Source organism: Culex quinquefasciatus, chromosome 2, assembly GCF_015732765.1.
Source record: "Culex quinquefasciatus strain JHB chromosome 2, VPISU_Cqui_1.0_pri_paternal, whole genome shotgun sequence".
NCBI classification, from domain to species: domain Eukaryota; kingdom Metazoa; phylum Arthropoda; class Insecta; order Diptera; family Culicidae; genus Culex; species Culex quinquefasciatus.
The window spans coordinates 149,419,525-149,440,627 of record NC_051862.1 but is presented as its reverse complement, the minus strand read 5'-3'; the positions used below and the strand labels follow the sequence as shown (position 1 = coordinate 149,440,627).

The 21,103-nt window shown below is 39.9% G+C and overlaps 2 protein-coding genes and 1 pseudogene across 2 annotated transcripts in view; 1 reads left to right on the top strand and 2 right to left on the bottom strand.

Annotated features, from left to right (window-relative positions):
• The window catches only part of LOC6032922 (rho GTPase-activating protein conundrum), a 167,915-nt gene that overhangs the window by 115,764 nt on the left and 31,048 nt on the right, over window positions 1-21,103 (bottom strand). The gene's annotated exons all lie outside the window — the stretch shown is intronic.
• On the top strand, window positions 17,926-18,418 carry LOC6050689 (general odorant-binding protein 28a). Its single transcript, XM_001867218.2, has 2 exons — window positions 17,926-17,988; window positions 18,050-18,418. The coding sequence occupies exons 1-2, from the start codon at window positions 17,926-17,928 to the stop codon at window positions 18,416-18,418; spliced, it is 432 nt and encodes a 143-aa protein (XP_001867253.2).
• On the bottom strand, window positions 18,474-20,173 carry LOC119766350 (annotated as a pseudogene).

Sequence of the window (21,103 nt, the reverse complement as noted above, 5' to 3'; positions counted from 1 at the left end):
GAAAAAATAAATTGACAAATTGACAAATTGACAAATTGACAAATTGACAAATTGACAAGTTGACAAATTGACAAATTGACAAATTGACAAATTGACAAATTGACAAATTGACAAATTGACAAATTGACAAATTGACAAATTGACAAATTGACAAAGTGACAAATTGATAAATTGACAAATTGACAAATTGACAAATTGACAAATTGACAAATTGACAAATTGACAAGTTGACAAATTGACAAATTGACAAATTGACAAATTGACAAATTGACAAATTGACAAATTGACAAATTGACAAATTGACAAAGTGACAAATTGATAAATTGACAAATTGACAAATTGACAAATTGACAAATTGACAAATTGACAAATTGACAAATTGACAAATTGACAAATTGACAAATTGACAAATTGACAAATTGACAAATTGACAAATTGACAAATTGACAAATTGACAAATTGACAAATTGACAAATTGACAAATTGACAAATTGACAAATTGACAAATTGACAAATTGACAAATTGACAAATTGACAAATTGACAAATTGACAAATTGACAAATTGACAAATTGACAAATTGACAAATTGACAAATTGACAAATTGACAAATTGACAAATTGACAAATTGACAACTTGACAACTTGACAACTTGACAAATTGACAAATTGACAAATTGACAAATTGACAAATTGACAAATTGACAAATTGACAAAGTGACAAATTGATAAATTGACAAACTGACAAATTGACAAATTGACAAATTGACAAATTGACAAATTGACAAATTGACAAATTGACAAATTGACAAATTGACAAATTGACAAATTGACAAATTGACAAATTGACAAATTGACAAATTGACAAATTGACAAATTGACAAATTGACAAATTGACAAATTGACAAATTGACAAATTGACAAATTGACAAATTGACAAATTGACAAATTGACAAATTGACAAATTGACAAATTGACAAATTGACAAATTGACAAATTGACAAATTGACAAATTGACAAATTGACAAATTGACAAATTGACAAATTGACAAATTGACAAATTGACAAATTGACAAATTGACAAATTGACAAATTGACAAATTGACAAATTGACAAATTGACAAATTGACAAATTGACAAATTGACAAATTGACAAATTGACAAATTGACAAATTGACAAATTGACAAATTGACAAATTGACAAATTGACAAATTGACAAATTGACAAATTGACAAATTGACAAATTGACAAATTGACAAATTGACAAATTGACAAATTGACAAATTGACAAATTGACAAATTGACAAATTGACAAATTGACAAATTGACAAATTGACAAATTGACAAATTGACAAATTGACAAATTGACAAATTGACAAATTGACAAATTGACTAAGTGACTAATTGACTAATTGGCAAATTGACAAATTGACAAATTGACAAATTGACAAATTGACAAATTGACAAATTTGTCGACCCCTTCCATTTTTGAACATGCGAAAAAAGAGGTGTTTTTCAAAAATTTGTAGCCTGAAACGATGATGAGATAGAAATTTGGTGTCAAAGGGACTTTTATGTAAAATTAGACGCCCGATTTGATGGCGTACTCAGAATTCCGAAAAAAACGTATTTTTCATCGAAAAAAACACTAAAAAAGTTTTAAAAATTCTCCCATTTCCCGTTACTCGACTGTAAAAATTTTTGGAACATGTCATTTTATGGGAAATTTAATGTACTTTTCGAATCTACATTGACTCAGAAGGGTCATTTTTTCATTTGGAACAAAAATTTTCATTTTTTTTTTTGTGATTCGAAAAGTACTTTAAATTTCCCATAAAATGACATGTTCTAATCGGAAAATGGGAGAATTTTTAAAACTTTTTTAGTGTTTTTTTCGATGAAAAATACGTTTTTTCGGAATTCTGAGTACGCCATCAAATCGGGCGTCTAATTTTTCATAAAAGTCCCTTTGACACCAAATTTCTATCTCATCACCGTGTCAGGCTACAAATTTTTGAAAAACACCTCTTTTTTCGCATGTTCAAAAATGGAAGGGGTCGTACCGCCCCTCCGTCACGAGATATCAAAAAACGGACCTCGGTTTCGTGATCAGGGACAAAAGTTACCCCTTAGGACAAAGTTTCACGCAAATCGAAGAGGGGTCGGGGCAACTTTTCCCGATTTCGTGTGAGTTGGTAGAGAATTACCCATGTTCTAACCAGATATTAACAATAATATTCTGATAAAGCAGACATAGTTAACATATCAAGCAGCTATGTCGGTAACAAGCAAAAATCTCAATTATCGTGATTCACACATATCCAACGATCTCCACAAAGACATCTGACCTTAAAGGCGCAATTTTCGGAACTCAATGACACATACACCCAGGCTAATACTGTTGTTGACCGGTGCCGTTCCGTCGGCGAACGAAACCGCACTCGCCAAAAACTGTGTTCCGTCCCGTCCAGCAACGAACTGTCCCCGGTACAGGTTGAACCGGTCAGCTGAGCGACTACAGCGGACTCGTTATATGGAAGTCGTCATTGAAGTGCTGCTGCTGCAGCAACAACTACAAGCATTACGCGTGAGCTCTGAGCACACACACACATGGTCAGCGGGTTTTGGCCGAGACGAGGTTGGTTTGCCGACGGCGAGGTCCCGTGAGCTTGCAACCTGGCCCAATCCACACGGTACAAACGAAGGCGAAAGTGACTTCCAAAAGAAAAGTGAGAGTGTTGTTGCTGCACACAGCGCGATTCAGCAAGCAAACAGAGCAGCAGCAGCCAGGCTGACCGACGACGACCGGAGTCAGAGAGCAATAGCCATGATGTATGGAGAGGGTCTCGGAATCGTGCTTAAATTAAGCAATTTCCAGTGGAATGCCGGCCCGGTTTGAGACAGAGAGAGGGAGAATGAGAGACCGGGTGGTGGTGCGGAATGGATGAAATTATTATCAAATAAATAATTATGCAAAACGATTGGCGGAGAGCACGTAAGAGGTGGAATTCCAGCGGTATAGAAGAGGACAGAGCGGATAAGTAAAGATTGCATCTGGGCAAACAGTTGGAGCGTAATGCAATGTTTCTTGGCACGTGCAATAGTTGTAGATGCAGAGACAATGATCAATTGGGTAGTTAAATCAAATTTTTAATACTGATTCAATTAAAAAACTTTAAGTTCAGCTAATATTACACATTTTGTAACGTTAAATAACAGAACTTTTCTGACGCCATTGATGTAATTTTACCGTGGCATTTTTTTCCTGAGTAAAGTATATTATCATTGGAGCCCATGCTTGAAAAGAGATCTGTCACTGGAATTTTCTGTCAGCGATTATTTCGGAAAACGAAATTTGATCGCTGACACACAGCGCCTAACACCACCGTCATTGCTTGGCGACGGTCGGTAAACGTAAACACAAAGACGAAACGAACGAAAAATGAGCGCCACTCAAGCAGGCGCCCGACAACGTGCTCTTTCTCTTTCTCTCGTTTTTCGTCTCTCTCGTACTTGTGTTTGCTGCGTGGTGACCGAAATCATTTGAATGCAATCATTAGAGAGATGATCGGAATCTCTGTAGAATGTCAAACGACCGTTCTCAGAGCGAACGTATTTCTAGAGGTATTTCAGGTTGGTGTTGGGACCGATTTTGTGCATTTTTATCTTTTATTTTTTTCGGCTCGAACATTGTGAAGGGCTTTCTTTTGACCAAAGAAGCAAATTTGTGTCATTGGGTGACCCATACAAGGCTACGTACGTAAATATTCGAAAATCTATGTTTTTTGAAGGAATTTTCAGATCGATTTGGTGTCTTGGGCTAAGTTGTAGGTATTGATGAGGACTATTCAGAAAAAAATGACTCAGTGACTTTTTTTGGTCGATTTTCAAATTAATTTTGTTCATAAAAATCAAATTTCCCAAACTCTGTTTTTTTTCTAAGTATGGTATGTATCAGGGGACAAAACCTGCTACTGCTAAAAAATTACTGCTGGGCTTGATTTTTTTTAAATTGTGATAAACTTAAAATTTAATTTAAAACTGAATTTGCAATCGAAAAGAAGAACTTTGGATAAAGTGCACCGTTTCCGAGATATGGCCACTTAAAATTTTATTTTAACTTAAAAAGTTTTCGATCTTTCAGTGATTCTTCTTCCTTGTTTGATCTATACTATTTTAGCTAATTTGAATGAACTTAATCAACCTGTTCAATTTTCTATTAATTGATATCAATGAATTATAATCATTATTAAGGCTTCAAAGTTTGTAAAAAGTGTAAATTTTACACACTATTTTTTTCTAGGTCTGCAAAACATTATAAATTCCTAAAGATTTCATTTTTACCATTTTTCATTACCCCCATGCAAACCCATTCTACTAATCTACTCAGATAAGGAGTCAAATAACTTTTTGTTGCTTGAAAAAAAGCAAAACTCACAACAAAAAATTGTTTCATAGCTTGTGAAAGAACTTGTCAAAGTTGTATGAATGCTTAAAAAGATTAAAAACTCAAAAAAATATGTTAGTAAAAATGTTCTAAAAAATCGATACAAATCCTCACAATTTTTTTTCTAGTTGTGCTTAGGTTTAAAGGTATTCAATCCTGCAAAAAAAACTATGACGGCTCATATTCGAAACTCAAAGAAATTCTTTAAAAAATCTTTCCATATTTCCAAGAAAAGTTTGAAAGAACGTAAAAAATCACATGAATTCGTTTTTGATTAAACAAAGCACAGCTTAATTTGAAACATTAAAAACTTTTTTTCCAATGAACTGCTCATGTTTGAGAGAATGTAAAATATTATCTTTAAAAACAAGAAATTATAATGTTTGAAAACTGCCAAAAACTAAAAAAAAACATTTTAATTTTAAAGAAACTACTTAAGTTTAAAATAATTTAAATAAAAAACTTGTATTCGTTTTAAATCACTTTTCATAGGCTGGTATTTTCATTTTGGTTTTTGGCAGCTATATCTTTAAACGGCTTAAAGATGAATTCTAAGAAAAAAAACTTTTGTTGCTCATCAAAGAAATTCACACATTTCACAATAATATTTGTAAGCAGCGATGGAATAATCGCAAAAAAAAACATGTTTGTCTGCGAACATTCTTCACCCGCGAAAGAAAGAAAAGGCGAAACACGCGATAGAAAATCACTCCCGAACGATCACGAAATTCATTTTTTTGTGAATTTCCTTGTTGGCATCACCAAAAATTATTTATCTCGTTTTGTTTACATACATTGTCTACATCTACAAAAAGTGACAAAAAAAGTTCCGCCGAGTACTTAAGATGATGATTTTTTGAAATTCTTTTTAGCGATCTTCCGTGCGCGAGAGAGGATAGCCATGTTCCCTCCCGATTTTACTCATAGTGAGCGTTGTAAGATTTTCTATTGATGATGTTTCTAACGGTGATTATACAGCAGTTCCATATGAAAGTTAAAGAAAAAAAATAAAAGTGCTTCGATTTGGCTCAAAATTTTTCTGGGGGTTCCCTGGCCAAAATAATTAGACCCGTATTTTTTTGTTTGCCCATTAGGGTGACCTATGCCGTGTTAGGGTGGTCCGAAAAATGGCCATTTTCGTCGATTTTCACAAAAACCACTTTTTTCAAAAAATCATAACTTCGCTCCATTTCAACCGATTTCAGCTGTCTTGGGTGCAAAAGAAAGATGATAAGTTTGACTTCCAAGAAAAAATAATGTGAAGTTTCACAAATCTAGCCTAACATTTGAAAAAGTCTTATGAAAACATCAAATGCCGTTTTGACGGTGTCTGGACCATATCTGAAAATATTTTTAACGGATACCTCAGACAATTTTACATAACATATCAAAAATTGTGCGAGGTTCAGAGCTATGATTTTTTGAAAATAAAATCCGAGTTTTTCGACGCACCGCGCGCGAAAACGGGAAATTGACGAAATGGGCAAAAAATCAACTTTTTTCACTGCTAACTCGAAAATTTCAGCGATGACCTATACATGTTAGGGTACCAAAAGTTGCGTATTTTAATTACAAAAATCTTGGTACCCGTGGCGCGTCGAAAAACCCGAATTTTATTTTCAAAAAATCATAGCTCTGAATCCTGTTAATGCCCTTACAGAGTTTCAACGAAAATCTAAGTACATATTATGTACTTAGATTTTCGTTGAAACTCTGTAAGGGCGTCATCCGGATTGTCATTGCATTTCATTGCTTTTCATTGCTCATCACACCATTTTTAATGTAAACCTTTTGCAAAATAAATGAACTAAAAAAAGTATGAATTTTAAAATTACGTTACCTATTAGGTGTGCATTACAGTTGAAAAATATCTGATGGGTTACATGAGGTGTCTTGCAACTTACCTGAAAAAAATAAAAAATATATGTGATTAGAAATATTATTCAATTAATAAAAAAAATTACATGAATGTTTTTCGGTAATGTAAAAGTATCAGTAATTCAAGTGAAGTTTGTTCATAAATAATGATTAAATGGAGCCCAAATCTATCATACCTTGACAAAAAAGAAGCGTTTACTGACATAAACTTCAAAAATGTCGAGTTGTGCAATTTAACAGGGTTGCAGTTCACATTGACCTCATTTGATACGGATCAATTTCAAGGATCTTTCAAAAACAGACCAATTTGTAGTACTAAAAATCATCTCGCCCGTAAATCTTTAGCACTTTTTCCTATACACGTTGCAGACTTGACGATGCCCCCTCGATCGCCATCATCGTTCCCGATCTTTGATCAACAGTATAAAATTACAACGTTCAGCCCAATCTGCTACTCCACATGCAAACACCGCCGCCGCCGACACGATCCGCAAGCAGTTATTTACGTTTCAATGACGCGATCCGCGCCCGAACAAGAACGCGTCCGAAAACCGGTCCTGGTCTGCCGTTGGTGGTTGACTGCAAGCCACTTCTGGAAGTGGCTGGCGGTCAAGTCAACGACGACGACGACGAACGTTCGCGCCAAGTGCACTTGATCTGCTGGGGCCGATCTTTGGCTCGATCTCCGCCAACGACGACTTGTAGGTAGGTACTACTCCTCCAAGTACTTCCAACTTCCATGCAGGCTTTTATGAATGGAAATTACCGTCATTTGTCTCCCGATCCGCGTGCCACAAGTCGTTTGAGATGACGCGCGCAAAAGCCGGAGGCGGTTTTGAGGTATCAGCCTAGGCTCGAGAAGCGCGAGATGTTTTTAGCGATGTTTGTGCAAACAATTCTTCATCATTCTGAACGCAGTCCGTCCTATACTGCATACAGTGTGGAGCTGCTGACCTGTTGATAGCGTCGTCGGGTGTCATTAGCGAGATGAACGTCGTCGGGTTGACTAAGTTGTTAGTTTTACAAATTGGCACAAATTACAAGTATCACTCACATTATACGGAGTAACGGAAATCGGTTACAGGGGGGATGCAGATACTTAGTTGTTTTAGATTACTCGATGAAAATTTGATATTTCAACCTACTCAATTCTAGAAGAAGAAGGGCATCAGTCCAGAAATCAAGTTTTTCACGACCAGCAATCGACCTTTTAACTGCATAACTCCCTCGGGCCACAGCCAAGTGCCAATAGCCCACCTGCCAAAAATTCTCACGAATATTTCGAGGGTCCATCCCAACGTCCGTCGCGACGCCGCGTTCAGGCCGGATCAACGAAACGAAAGATTTCAACAGCCACTCAAGCTGGTAACCTTGATTCTCCCCTCAAACTAGTAAAAAAATCTCATCCTCTTCTCACGTTCTGAACCCTATGAAGACGGCCGATAGGATGATGATGATGCACCGCTCTTGAGACGAGATCTGTGAGATATTAGGTTTTTTTCCTGGCCCAGCTTCCGTCCTACTCTGCAAAGTGGAGATTTGGGTTTTTCGTTTGTTGTTGTGGTCTGACTAATGGTAAACGAACATAAAATTTTAAAGTTGAATGATGGAGCGCTAATCTGGAACCAACGCTCGCACAGCTCAGTGCTTTCCCCGTTTTTGACCCAGTTTGTAACGACTTTCCGTTTGATAAGATAATAGTTTAGGCCGGCTTAGTTTTGCCCAGTTTCTCACAGAGAGCCGGCGTATTTATCAATGGGACGGAACACCGGTAGATGCACGATAACAGTTAATTAGTGTTAAACAAGGCACGGCTTACGATAACCCAGTTTGGAATTCCAAACATAAATACCTCCTCGATTGCAGCGGCAGCAAAACTATGCCGAACCTTAAGGTGTAGTCTTCAGATGCAGCCGGACGTTGATTGATTAGTCAAGGCCAGGTGAATAAAATAATTTGGCCGTGCATGCGAGCGCGAGCCGTGGTTTGTCGTACTAATGAATCCGGCGCGAATCTGCTCCACAGCTGGCTGGTTTTGGGGCCCACAAATTGCACCCCATCAAATCGACTTATATGGAAACCGCGTAGAGGAAATGAGCCACGATCGAAAGACCTCGGAGAAGCTCGTAAATTAATGGTGCTTGGAGCAGGCTGCTCTCTTCCGTGTCTGACGAAGCGGCCCTCGTCGTTGGGTCAAGTTAAGACAGTGAAGCTGAGTAGCCAAATTAGCTGAGGAGGTCGAAAAGGGAGAATACTGCAAGAAGTACTAGAATTAATTACTCAATCGGTATCGAGAAAGCGGAGTCCAAGGGAGGAATCATGGGAAATGTTTTAATATAGTATAAGAAACCCAATTGTGACTCAAATGTAGAGATATATCATTCAGATCCTATCTCAGATACTGAATACTCCAAAGTTGAAGTAATAAGGCAATCACTTTGTATGGGTTTGACTAATACAAAAAAAAAACAATTGATTTTCATTTAGTTTCAAGTTATGAGCATTCCAAATTTGATTGTTTAGGTATTGATGGAGTAGAATCACAAAATTCAACAGGTATTTATGTTTACTCTCCGATTGTCGATATCGAAGGTTCAGTCGAGGAAGAGGAAAATCGGTTTACAGAACAATTTTTTTTTATACCCAGTTATTCGTCTAGTAATCCGTTCGATTATTAACCATGTTTGATAGTATAGGGTTTAGCTATCTATTTCTACTTATGTTTCAAATTAAACTCTAGATTTCCCCATAGCAAATCACACCTACCACTGTCAGAAAAGGTAAATGGTTTGATCGGATTACTAGATGATTCGTATAAACACATGAAAATTCTAGAAAATATATTCGAACGATTGTCAAACTCTCTTTAAAGCTCCACTTCACAAAGAAAATGACTATTATAATACAAGCTACGAAAAAGCGGCAAAATTACAACAGAATATCTAAGGAGCCATTGGAGAAGTAATCTTTCAAAATAGGAGATCGAAGAAAGAGAACAACGCATTATACAGTTTGAAGCAGTGTTGGTATTCTCGCGCTCTTGCGAGAAACATTCCTCTCCCTCGAGTTCTAACATTAATGTTACTTACACTAATCTCGGTTTATATGTTTGGACTAATAATTTCATTCATCAATGTTTGTAGACAGTCCGCCACAGTTTAAGCTCATCTGAAAAAAAAATCTAGCATGGAACGAACGTCTAGCACGAGACGCTACAAGTTCTTTCTCTCGTTTGCGAGCGAGCAACGCTTTCCTCCTTCTCGCTCGAATACCACTGGTTTGAAGGGACAGAAGAAACCATCGACAGATGGAAAAATATTGACAGGAGAAGATCGACAACCAGAGAGTCGAATGTATATCGCATTTTCGTAGATAAAATTAAACTTTTTTTTACACGAAACATTCCCACTTTTTTCCGGTTCATACACGTACCGTCAGTGGGGGTTACATTGGGTCTGGGGGGTGAGATTGGGTCAAAGTGATTTTTTACGGATTTTACTATTTCTCAGGTTCTTCTCATTGAAACTGAGTTCTGTTAAAAGGGTTGTGTAGGGGACATCTTAAGATGACTTCGCTGAAAAAATCTCGTTCCTAGAACAAATCCTGTTATTTTGGCAGCTGTCTAAAGTTGAGGTACGTTTTTGGCCAAAAATGACCTCTCGAAAAATCATTTTTCTAATACTTTTGTTAGAATTGCTCGAAAACTACCCAAATGTTTGAAAATCTCCACTTCAAACATTGTAGCATGTCAATACGATTCCCTCGAACAAGAAACACTGTTGGATGACTTGTTTTTACCATATCGTTGTATTTGAGCATCATTTTAGTTTCATTTGACCTAATGTCACCCCTTCTAAGGGGTGAGATTGGGTCAATTTTCAAACTATTGGCATTCAAGGTAGTGTTCATCAAAATCAAAAATTTTGGGAAAATGTCAGTAAACTATCTAAGAACAAATCTACGTTTAAAGATTTTCAATGTTGTTTAAATTGTTTTTGTTATTAAGAAATTACGAGAGGTGTATCGTTTTTTGACCCATAGTCACCCCCACTGACGGTACTCAAAGTGTCTCTGGAGTATTATTTCATGACAAATGTTTTTTAACTGACCAAGGAATGTTCTGTGAAGTCAGATAATGTCATAATACAGGCCTGCCCAACGTCCGGCCCGTGAAGCCATTTCATCCGGCCCGCGACGACTTTTAATAATAGTTCTATTACCGGCTTCTAACGCTGATCATGAAATATTAAATAAAAAAATTGAGTGTCTAAATAAAAAAAAATAAACTCGAGATCATTTTTTTTTGCGATAAAATCTTGTGAATTCAACTGGCTTTGTAATTTTTAAATATTTTTTCTTTCGAATGCATAATGTCATTTCTTTATTGAAAGTTTCAGAATCAACCAATAAACTGTAAAATGGCGCAAGATAACGAAATTACCCATTTTGTAAAAATGTTAAAAGAAAAATAAACTTGTATCGCTGTCTAAAAATGCACAAAAGACATTTAATTTAAAATTTTACAATTTGTACCATGTTTACTGCAAAATGAAGCTTTTCTTTTTTGAGGAACTTGATTAAAATTGATTTTTTTAATAAGTGTAAGCAAAACAAAGTATTTTTAAAGTAAAACTTTGCAGTGATAAAGTTTATTTAGTCAATTTAGTCAATACTGAAAATAAAGATTGCTGCAAAAAATTGCAGAATTTTTAAAAAAGTCCAAAATAAGTAAAGAAATCAGCGAGCAAAAATACATTTTTTCATAAGCAATTACACAAACAATTTTAAACAAAAAAAATCAAATAAACATATTTTTGAAATTTATCTTTCTAAAAATAAGGTAATGAACTAACACTAGTTTATTTATTGATAGGACACATACAAAACACTTAACAAAAAACTCTAGACTTGAAAGAACCTTAAATTTAAAAAAAAGTTTACATTTTCAACTTTTATCAAACTTTTGATCCGGCCCGCCACTGGTTTAGAAAAGTCAGATCTGGCCCGCAGGGCAAAAAGGTTGGGCACCCCTGCCATAATATCTCAAAACAGTGCACAGGGTTAGCAAAATTAAGCGGAAATGGATTTTCCGGAAAATTAAGCCGTTCTGGAGCTTTGGTATCTACGCCTTCTACGACCAAATTTAGAGGAAGCAATTTCGGGGCACCTTTCAAAATCAAATCACAAGGGGCACCTTTAAAGCTCTTAAAAACAGACGTCGTATTTTGGAAAGTCAATTTAGACTCAAGGATCAAAAGTTACAGCCATTTCAAGGTAATAAAGATGCAATTTTAAAACATAAATTTCTCGAAAAAGCGCAGGCCAAATTTTATGAGCAACGTTGTATTCGAAAGGGAGATCTAGCTCTACAAGCAATCGCTGAAAGAATATCAGGGATATTTTTCTTTGAACTGGAGATATTTTAATTTAAAATGTCTAATTTTCAAGGGAATAGAGTATAGGACCACCCTAATGAAATTCGAAAATCTCTTAAAGTGCCTCGAATATCACTCTTCTCTAGAAATTATCCTTGAATTGTGAAGCTCAAGAAAATGATGTTTGAAGGGTTGATGTAGATGATTTCTTTGAATTTGGTCGTAGAAGACTAAGATTACGAGATAAAATTTTTGCGTCCTCGACAAACTTGCTTGGATTGATCAAACAATATTGTAGAAGACAAAAACACCCTAATCGTATTCACCCTATTTTTTGACCAAGCCAAAGAATTGGCCCTCCCCATTTCTCAAGGCACCAAAGCTGCACAATTTTACGGAAAATACATTTTCCACTTATTTTTGCAAGTCTTAGACTTTGATATCTTAAAGACTTATTTATAAGGTTTTTTTAATCTTATCTAAAAAAGTTGGCTCCACAAGTCATTTCCAATCAAATTTACAAGATCCTTATTGAGATGTTCTGGGCTGCTTATAGATATCGCAATGCCAATCCAATCCCTTGTCATTTCTTGCATGAGTGCATTGATACCTTGGACACTCGATACCTATCGGTTGCGATGCAGATCACTCGTTGCTTCTCGAGTAGTAATATCAGGTAACATCTATCATCGAAAAAAAAAAACAACAACCTGCGTGAAAACACATGTCGTACAAACTCATCAAACCTCCAGCACACTGACTGTTTTCGCTGTTTAGTCAGTGTATTTTGATGTGTTGTTCCACTCGAGCAATCGACTAAAAGTTTCCGGTTCGACCAGCAACTACACTGTGTGTTGGTTCAAGTTGGGCCCGATTCAAATCGCGTTGAATTGTTATTAGCTACTTGACCTTGTCAAGTGATCGAGTTTTGCGCTGTTGACTCAAGACTCAATCTCGCTGATCGCGTATGTCGCGCGCACCTTCCGTAGACTCTGGTCGCTGTAACCCCCCATGTATGGCCAGAGAGTACAAGTGGGTAGCGCAGGTCTTTTAATTGAGCCAGAGCGGGGGTAGCAGCACACGAAGAAGGGTGTCTTGAACGGTTTGTATTAGAGTTCAAAGTCATTCTCTGAGCGGTGGAGTGGACTTTTGTTACACTTGAGCCGATTTCTTGTGGTCATTGGAGTAGGACGGAGGCGTTCAACAGCGGTGGACATTATTCCCGAATTTTGGAGGGCTTTAACGGCGCCTGGAAGATTTGCTCGATCGTGTCGTTCGTTTGGACGTTCAAGATCTAACCAAATAGCAATCAACGCAACCAAACAGTCAAGTACGAACCTCAATAGAAACTTGGCGTGCGGGTTGATTTACGGTCATAGGGGGGGTCTCTCAAACCCACACCCACGAGGTTCCACAGCTATGACTCCGAAATCGTCACAGCGGTTGATCCGGTGACAGCTCATCGCACACCACGCCACTTCAACCCCGAATAGCTCGTGGTTGCGAAAAAGGTAGCGCGCGCTCGTACACCAAAAGCTCCGTGGAATCTCCAAGACGAACCGTGTCGTAGCGCGGGACGTGCAGGGAATTAATTCCACACCAGCCAAGGTGTGGTGTTTTGAAGCTGTGCAGAGAAATTTTTGCCCTCGCAAACTCTGTGGGTTTGGTGGTGGTTCCGTCGAGTGTTTTGTTTGCATTTTCTGAAGCGTGCCAACACACTGCTGACTTCCAGTTAGTTTGATTCTCTGGGAAATTGGTAGTTTCCACACTGATTTTACGCTACCCTTATGTTAGAATAAACAGTCCAGAGTAGATCTTTTTATCATTGAGTTCAAATACGACTCAAAAATGCTTCAAAGCAGTTATGGCAATAACCAATTTAGTTTACATAGTTTTGAGTCAATTTTGGGTCATTGTTTCTTTAGGGACGTCTAAAGGAGCGGCCGTGACTGACTGGTCACGGTGTTCGCTTTGTAAGCGAATGGTCCTGGGTTCGATTCCCATCTGCTCCCACCGAGAAAGTATAGGAAAAATAAATCTTGAAACTTTGAACATGAACGAAAAATCAAAGTCGCTTGAGTCGGGGTTCGATCCCCCGTCCTTTGGATTGGTAAGCATAAATGCTAACCACTATGCCTTCGCGACTGGAATTAGGAATACTGTTACTATCAACTATATACGCGCTGGATCCTTGTCCATTTGACAAGGGTTCGAAAGTTCTAAATAACGTTTGAATCCGATTGGTCCAAACTTTCTTCAGGGCGGGGCTTGTCGATAAAGCTGAAGTACCTCGCGCTCGGCTAGCCAGCGTAGAAATGGGTCACCGAAGCTCGGCAGAGCTAACACCTTCCAAATGCCAATGCGAGTTATTTGGATGTATAGAATGTATATCTAAAAATACATGGAAACAACTCAATTTGTAAGAAGCGACCGCGTGGTCCCGTTTGGTTGGTTGCATACACATTGTTTCTTTAGGACCCGTCCAAAATTACAAAAAATTCTAATTTCCAGAGATTTCCCTAAATTGTATCGACTGGAAACCTCTGCAGCAAACTTACTACTGCTGTGTTGACTGACTGACTCAACTCCACCAACCAACCAACCAACTTGCTATTGCTATGCTTTCGGGGTGCCATAAAATTTGTGCCGTTCGAATTTAGAGCCGCCGCGGCGTTTTGTTGGCATGCCCTAGCTCCCCAAATCGGGGGGAAAAGCAAAAATACTCACACACCGTATGCGTATTGTGAGGAGAAATTTTTCTGGCTCGCTGGCTGAATTCGCTATTGCACGATGGGAGGAAAACGAGGAGTTTGTGGTTAGTGATTTATGGTGTCTGTTTAAGGGGGCAGACACTGTTTATGGGTCGAATTTAAGGCGGAAGTCGCGTGCCTGAGCAAAAGGTTGAGATTTGTTGATTGACTAGTTGGTCAATTTGTATTAATGCAGTTGTCGAAAAGATTAAAATTTTGTTGAAATAGTTTTTTTTTATTTTAGGTCTAAAGTTACCAACAAAATCATCACTGCCGTAAACCGTAAATTTCTGAGGTGACATTGATAGGATTTTGATTTTTATTATCAAACATGTACTCCAGGAGGGCAAACAATGTCCACGTAAATTTGTCCACGAAAGATTTTTTCAATAGCGCTCTAAATAGTTTTATTTAAAAAAGTTATTTTAAAAACCTGGTTGACTACCACCAAAGTCCCCATGTTTCTTACAAATATCAGTCTAAAAGTGTACAATTTTAATTGATTGTGTCAAATTGACCAATAGTAAGTGTTGCGGCTCCTGGCAACGGTATTGCAAGAGGGAGACTGTCCTTCAACTTGAACGGACTGTTAAAAACTCAAGCTTCTTTGGGGGGACAAAACACTGATTTTCACTAGCACGAAACTTGTATTTTCCGATCTATTTACATGAAACGATCTGTTCTCTACGCGATCCGCTTTTCGACTCGGTGCCTTCTTGCTTGCGAACCCTCGTCGTCGCGCCGTTGTTTTCTGCTACACCCTTACCAAAAATCATGAATTTCTGAGTTCAATACAGTCAAACCTCTTTATACGCGACCTCCTTTTGCGCGGATTTTTACGCGGTTTTTATTACGCGAAGAATTCAAAATGACGCGGACTCAAAATCGTGAACAAGCGTTCATGAAAACGGGAACCACGAACAAAGTGTTCAAATCCCATGGTACGTTTTTGGAAATCATACCATGGGATTTGAACACTTTGTTTGTGGTCCCCATTTTCATGAAAGCTTGTTCACGATTTTGGGAACTCTTTTTTCTCCGAGCACCATCAGCAACCTATGGATCATATTGGGATGTTCTGGATAACTAAGAACTTCCGAAAGTTACGAATTGAATATCTATCTGTTCAACGGGTGTCTGTACGACGGACTCTCTGCGATCTGTTAGAATGGACGAAGTCATCCAGGAACTCCCGGAAGTCCGGGCCTGGATATCTATCTGATCAACGGCCATATTAACCTTCGGTATAGCTTCAGGTAGCTTCAGTGGACCACAATGAACACTTTGTGGCTTGTTGGAATATTTTGGGTCATCCTTGAACTCCCTGAAGTCATGGCATGAATATCTATCGGATCAACGTGGGTGAATATGGGTGAATAAACCATCGGTATTGCTTCAGGTAGCTTCATTGAATCATGATGGGCACTCTGCGGCATGTTGGATTATTTTGGGTCATCCATGAACTCCCGAAAGCCATGGCCTGGATATCTACCTGTTCGGCCAGGGGGCCGACTCAGAAAACTGCGGACGACCCACCGTTTCTTTCCAGGTTCCAGAATCCCATCGATGCAGCAGCGGACAACTCCAGCGGACGGTAAGTAGCAGCGGACCAGACTTCGGGTAAGTAAAAACTTCAAGGTTTCAGGTGCTCCGAGAGAGGCAACTTGCCTTCTCGGAGGTTGGATTAGAAGAGATCGTTTATTTTAACTTTTGCTTACAGGTTAATTATCACAGATTGAATTCGTAACAAATAACAATACTTCCCTACGTTGTGTTTGTTTTGTGTGGAGTGACAATGAGTTATTCACCACATTGCTTTGGCGAGGGGTTCTTTGTTTACTTAGATTTAGACCGTGGAACACTAGAGACGTTAGGGTTTCAACATACTCCCCACCAAAAACGAATGTTTTTGAATTGCTCTCCTAATTTCTAAATTTGTTTTCTGGGTCACAAGCTAAACTAGAAAATGGTTGAAGCGGTCATTTTTGTGCTACGCACGTGTGCTTTGTCCCCACGGGAAGCAATCGCAGACAGACAAGCTTGCTGTCTAAAGGTTGACGCTGGGCAACCCCGGTTTGCCTACGCACAGCACAAACCCGACGTTCCGGCGCAATGGGTCCCACAGTGGAAGCTTGTTGCTCCGTGATTCACCCGCTCAAGAGTTCCAAGATCCGCGCTCGGAGGCGGTAGGACTCTCATCTTGCGAGCGAATCGACAAAAACTTGACCCAAATGGCCTTGCAGAAGAACAATTCAAGCAAAACATTGTAAAAGGTTCAAAGTCCATTTTCATAACATTGAGAAAAATCAAGATGAAGTTTGGAAAAAGATTTCCAAATCCTAATTTAAGAGGATTAAGATTATTGGAAAGATTATTCACTTAAATGGTGGAAAACTATTACGACTACATTGTCTTGTACTTAGAATTATCGAAAAATATATTTTATTCGAGAAAATTGATAAAAAAGCAACATATGCCCTGACAAAATATTTTGCACCATGCGGAGCGAGTTGGCCCTTTGCGTTTTATGTTCTTTGAAAACAGTGGAAGTTTCATTTTCCATTTTGGCCCCTGGCCTAACACGAAGCCAGTTTGTTTTTGTTTATGCTTTGTTTATTCGGCCCGCGGTCAAAAGACCGAACCAAAACAAATTTCATTCTCATGTTTGGCCTTTTGCATTAAATTTAATGTTTCAGCGTTTTTATCATTATTTGAGTATTTCGAAAGATTTTTGCGTTGCTGAGGTGAGGTGATCATAGATGCAATGGGATACAAGACCGTCTGAACAACCGCAGGTAAGACTGCTTCTGCTGAATGCTCATTCCTGAAAAATTAAGTTGCAGAATTTATTGCCATCTAGGTGCTGACTGAAACGACATCCGTTCCCAAAAAACTGTTCAGTTGGATAAGGCTGGACGTACCATTCACGGCAAACTGTTCGACACTGACGAAGAATAAAAGTCCCCGGTGAAAAGCGCCGGAGAAAACGTTCTAGGCGAGTCTGGGAGCGGAAAGAGTTGTTAGGAATCAAAGCCGATGTTTTTTTTGGAATGTGCCGACCGATTTTGCTGCTACGGTTCTGAAAAACACACGACTTTTCCGGCTGCAGTCGATTTTATCCGAGAAGCCTCACGGCAGCCGTTTCATCTACACGAGCAACAAATGAAACTGGATATAGCATGGTAGGGAAGAGACCGGTAGCGAGGATATTTGAGGGAGTGGCCATAAGTTACAAGGAATCGTACCCGGACGAAATACGCACACGTGATCTACATCGGTCCGGAGAGAAGCAGCTCAAGGCGATGCAGGAATCTTGCTGATTTCGATTGAACACTTGGAATTTTGTAAGATTTATGTGGCCAGGTAGTTTGAAGGATTCAAAATTAAATAAATTGTGATATTTTGAAACATATTCCAATTTTTTTGAGTTTATTCTCTAGTGCACTCGTGTCCGATTCCGTCCGAAAAAAGATAAGATGAATCGTTGGCAATTAGCGGTCGCTCTGGTGTTTTTCCTTGCAGCTTACGCTTTTGCGCAGGTAACAACGTTGGGTTTGAACTGTGAGGCTAGGGCGTGTACAACAGTTGTGTTAATTCTAGACGGACGACGAGCTGCTCCAAATACGACGAAATTTGGCGCAAAGTTGTAAGAGGAGGGGAGGTGCCTCCGATGGGGACGTTGAGGTTTTGATAACGGCGGTTGAGCCCGTAACGAGGGTCCAGAAATGTTTGCAGTCGTGTGTTCAGCAACAGCATGGCGTTTTGGATGGGAGGCGATTTCTGAAGGAAGGCTATCTGGCACTTATGAGGGTGGTCGTTGGAACGGACCAGCTGAGACAGCGCATCGTCGAGGAAGCTGCAGATGAATGCATCGGGGTTGAGAACGAGAATCGCTGCCAGTTGGCGATCGATATCATGACCTGCGTGAAACAGGCACTGCAGAAGACAGGGTTACGGTCGAAGGAATAAGCGCGAAATAAATCTTAAGCTAACCTTGCAAAACTGCAATACTTTTATTTCTCTCTAATAAATACTATTTAGTCGAATTTGTAGTTGCTCGCAACCTCTTGGAAAAGGAGCCGGCAGTTAATCTTGGCGTTCAACCTGGCGCACAGCAGAAACACTCCGGACAGCTTACGGTGCAGCGAGTAGATTTCCTTCAGCGGTGGACACAACCGAAGGGCGATCATAACCGGAACCAGCGCGGCAATCTTCTTGGCGGTGCTTTGCTTGCCAAACTCAAACTCACCCTTCACGCTAAACACTAAACAACTTCGCCCAGAATCAGCACCGCGTACACGTGGGCATTCTCCATGGCCGTGGTTTCGTACCCGGTTAAGACCATCTTGCGCGACAGCTCCAAAATGCGCTGGCGGTCGTTTCGGGTGGCGGCTTCAATGACATACGAAAATTAATAAAAATTAATCGTAAAATTAACTAAAAATAGAGTTACTCGTACCCTCATGTAGTCGTCCATGAACGGCTTTTGGTAGAAGCGCGTCGATCAGCATGATCTGCCGCGTGCTGGCTTTGTACAGAAAGTTGGACCAGTTGGGGTCGGTTTTCATGCACCGGAACGTGAACAGCTCGTTCAGCACCAGCTTCATGACCGAGCGGGCGATGTGGTCGCGGTGGTCCTGGCTGGGGGCGGAGATTTGAAGTGTTAAATGACTGTAAAATACGACGCAAAAAAAAAACTCACCTCAAATTAAAGCACTTATCCATGGGCACCCCCGGCACCAGTTCCGTCGTCAGCACGTACTGCGACGTAAGCTCGCGGATCACCTTGGGCACCCTAAACTCGGGCATGTGCTGAATCATCTCCGCAAAACGTTCCGTGTACTCCGCCTCCCGGGTGTAATCAACCTCCCAGTTGAGCTCTCGCTTGGCCACCGCCACCACGTTGTCGATGAACACGCCCGCGGGGAACACGTCCCACACTTTTAGCATCGACACCAGATTGTCGATGTCACTGCTGATGCTTTTTGCCACGCCCGGTCGGCTATTACTTTTTCATCCTTCGTTATCGGTGGTGGAACATTGTACTCAACGGGCTTCGGTTTTACCGGGTCAATCTTCTTGACCGTCGGTGCTGGAGTCCTAACGTTATCGTAGGACAGTTTGATCTGTCGATTTTTGTTGTGCTCAGAGAGAATTGATTCCAATTCTTTGAGCGTAATTTGTGATATGTCCAAGCTTGCTAAAATGAGAAACCAACAGTAAGTTTATATCAAAGTTAACGAATTTAATTCACAGTACCAATATCAGAAGCTTTCTCCTTCGGAATCGCTCCATCTTGTTGTAAGGGAAACACAGCCTTTCCCAAACTCGAACGCCGGCCCCGGTGACCCAACCTTGGGCAGTGATATCTCCGACAGCTGTTTCAACCCCTCGGCCACCGCGGCCGTCCGCTCCAGCGTTTCCTTCAACAGCCCACCGGCCCTCTCCAGCTCCTTGTTGTGTTCGTCAGCAGTGCCTCGACCGTGTCCTCGCCCTGGCGCAGCTGTTTTTCGAGCAGTTCATGGATGCTCGAGTTGGCCAGCAGATTCCGGGCATGGTCGCCCTGAGTTTTGGCCACTGTCTCGGCCACGATCTTCACCAGCAAGGCAATTCTGCAGATAGATATCCTTGATCTCATCACATGACGAATTACAGTTACAGATAGACTCCGTTGGCAACTCAACCGACAAAGTTTTCTGATTCCGGAACAGTGCTGACTTGTACCTCCCAATGGAACGAAACAAAAGCAGCTTCTCCTCGGAAGCTTACTCGTGAGGCCATGGATATGGTCATCAGCGCTTGACACAATTGCCGGGTTGTTCTGAACGTCGTCGGTTGGGCTGATCTCCGGCGTAGTAATTGAGGGGTATATTCTCCGGTTACACGTCGTTGCTGTCGAAGCCGAAGGTGGGAGATGCCCGTTGGCAACGCGCAATCTGCGTGCAGCCTCCGTGCTCCGTGAATGAGTTCAGCGAGGACAGCCAGGGTTGTGGTGCTGGCGGGGTTAAGGGATCAAACATATGGGTTCAAAGATAAATATTAATCTACTGCAATCTATATTTTCAAAATTGTCCACTCACCCTATTCCAGCTTCTCCAAAATAGACCAAAAAAATTCTGGCAAGTGTTCCTGATCTGGTCACACTTTTTGGCATAATGTTCGTCATGTTATTCTCGCCAGCACTGACCGAACTTCTGAGCAAACTGCGCGAACCGAACTGTTCAGCGGTCCAGTGCTCACCTGGTCCAGGTTGATGAGGTCGTCCTTTTCGACGCAGCCGGAAGCTTTAAATTTGTTCCGTGGCCTCGCTGTTTTGTTCCGCCCGGCCGCTGGTTACTTTACTAGTATTTCAAACAAAGGGCCATACTTTGTTCCGGTCTTTGTTTTGAAATACATTGTTATTGTTCCGAAACTAACACAACTTCGAAATCAAAACAACCCAGTTTCCACATTGGTCCTTGGAAGCAAAGGGTCTATGAAAAATCTTCAAAACAAACCAAAAGTCATGAGTTTGGCCTTTGTAAAAATCTTTTTTTGTTCACACAAAAATAATCTTTTTTGAACTTTTTTCAATATGTAGCGATACTTTTAGGTTCTTAGCATCGTTTGCAGCAAAAATACTGTTTGTTTACATTTTTGACTTAGGTCCTTTTA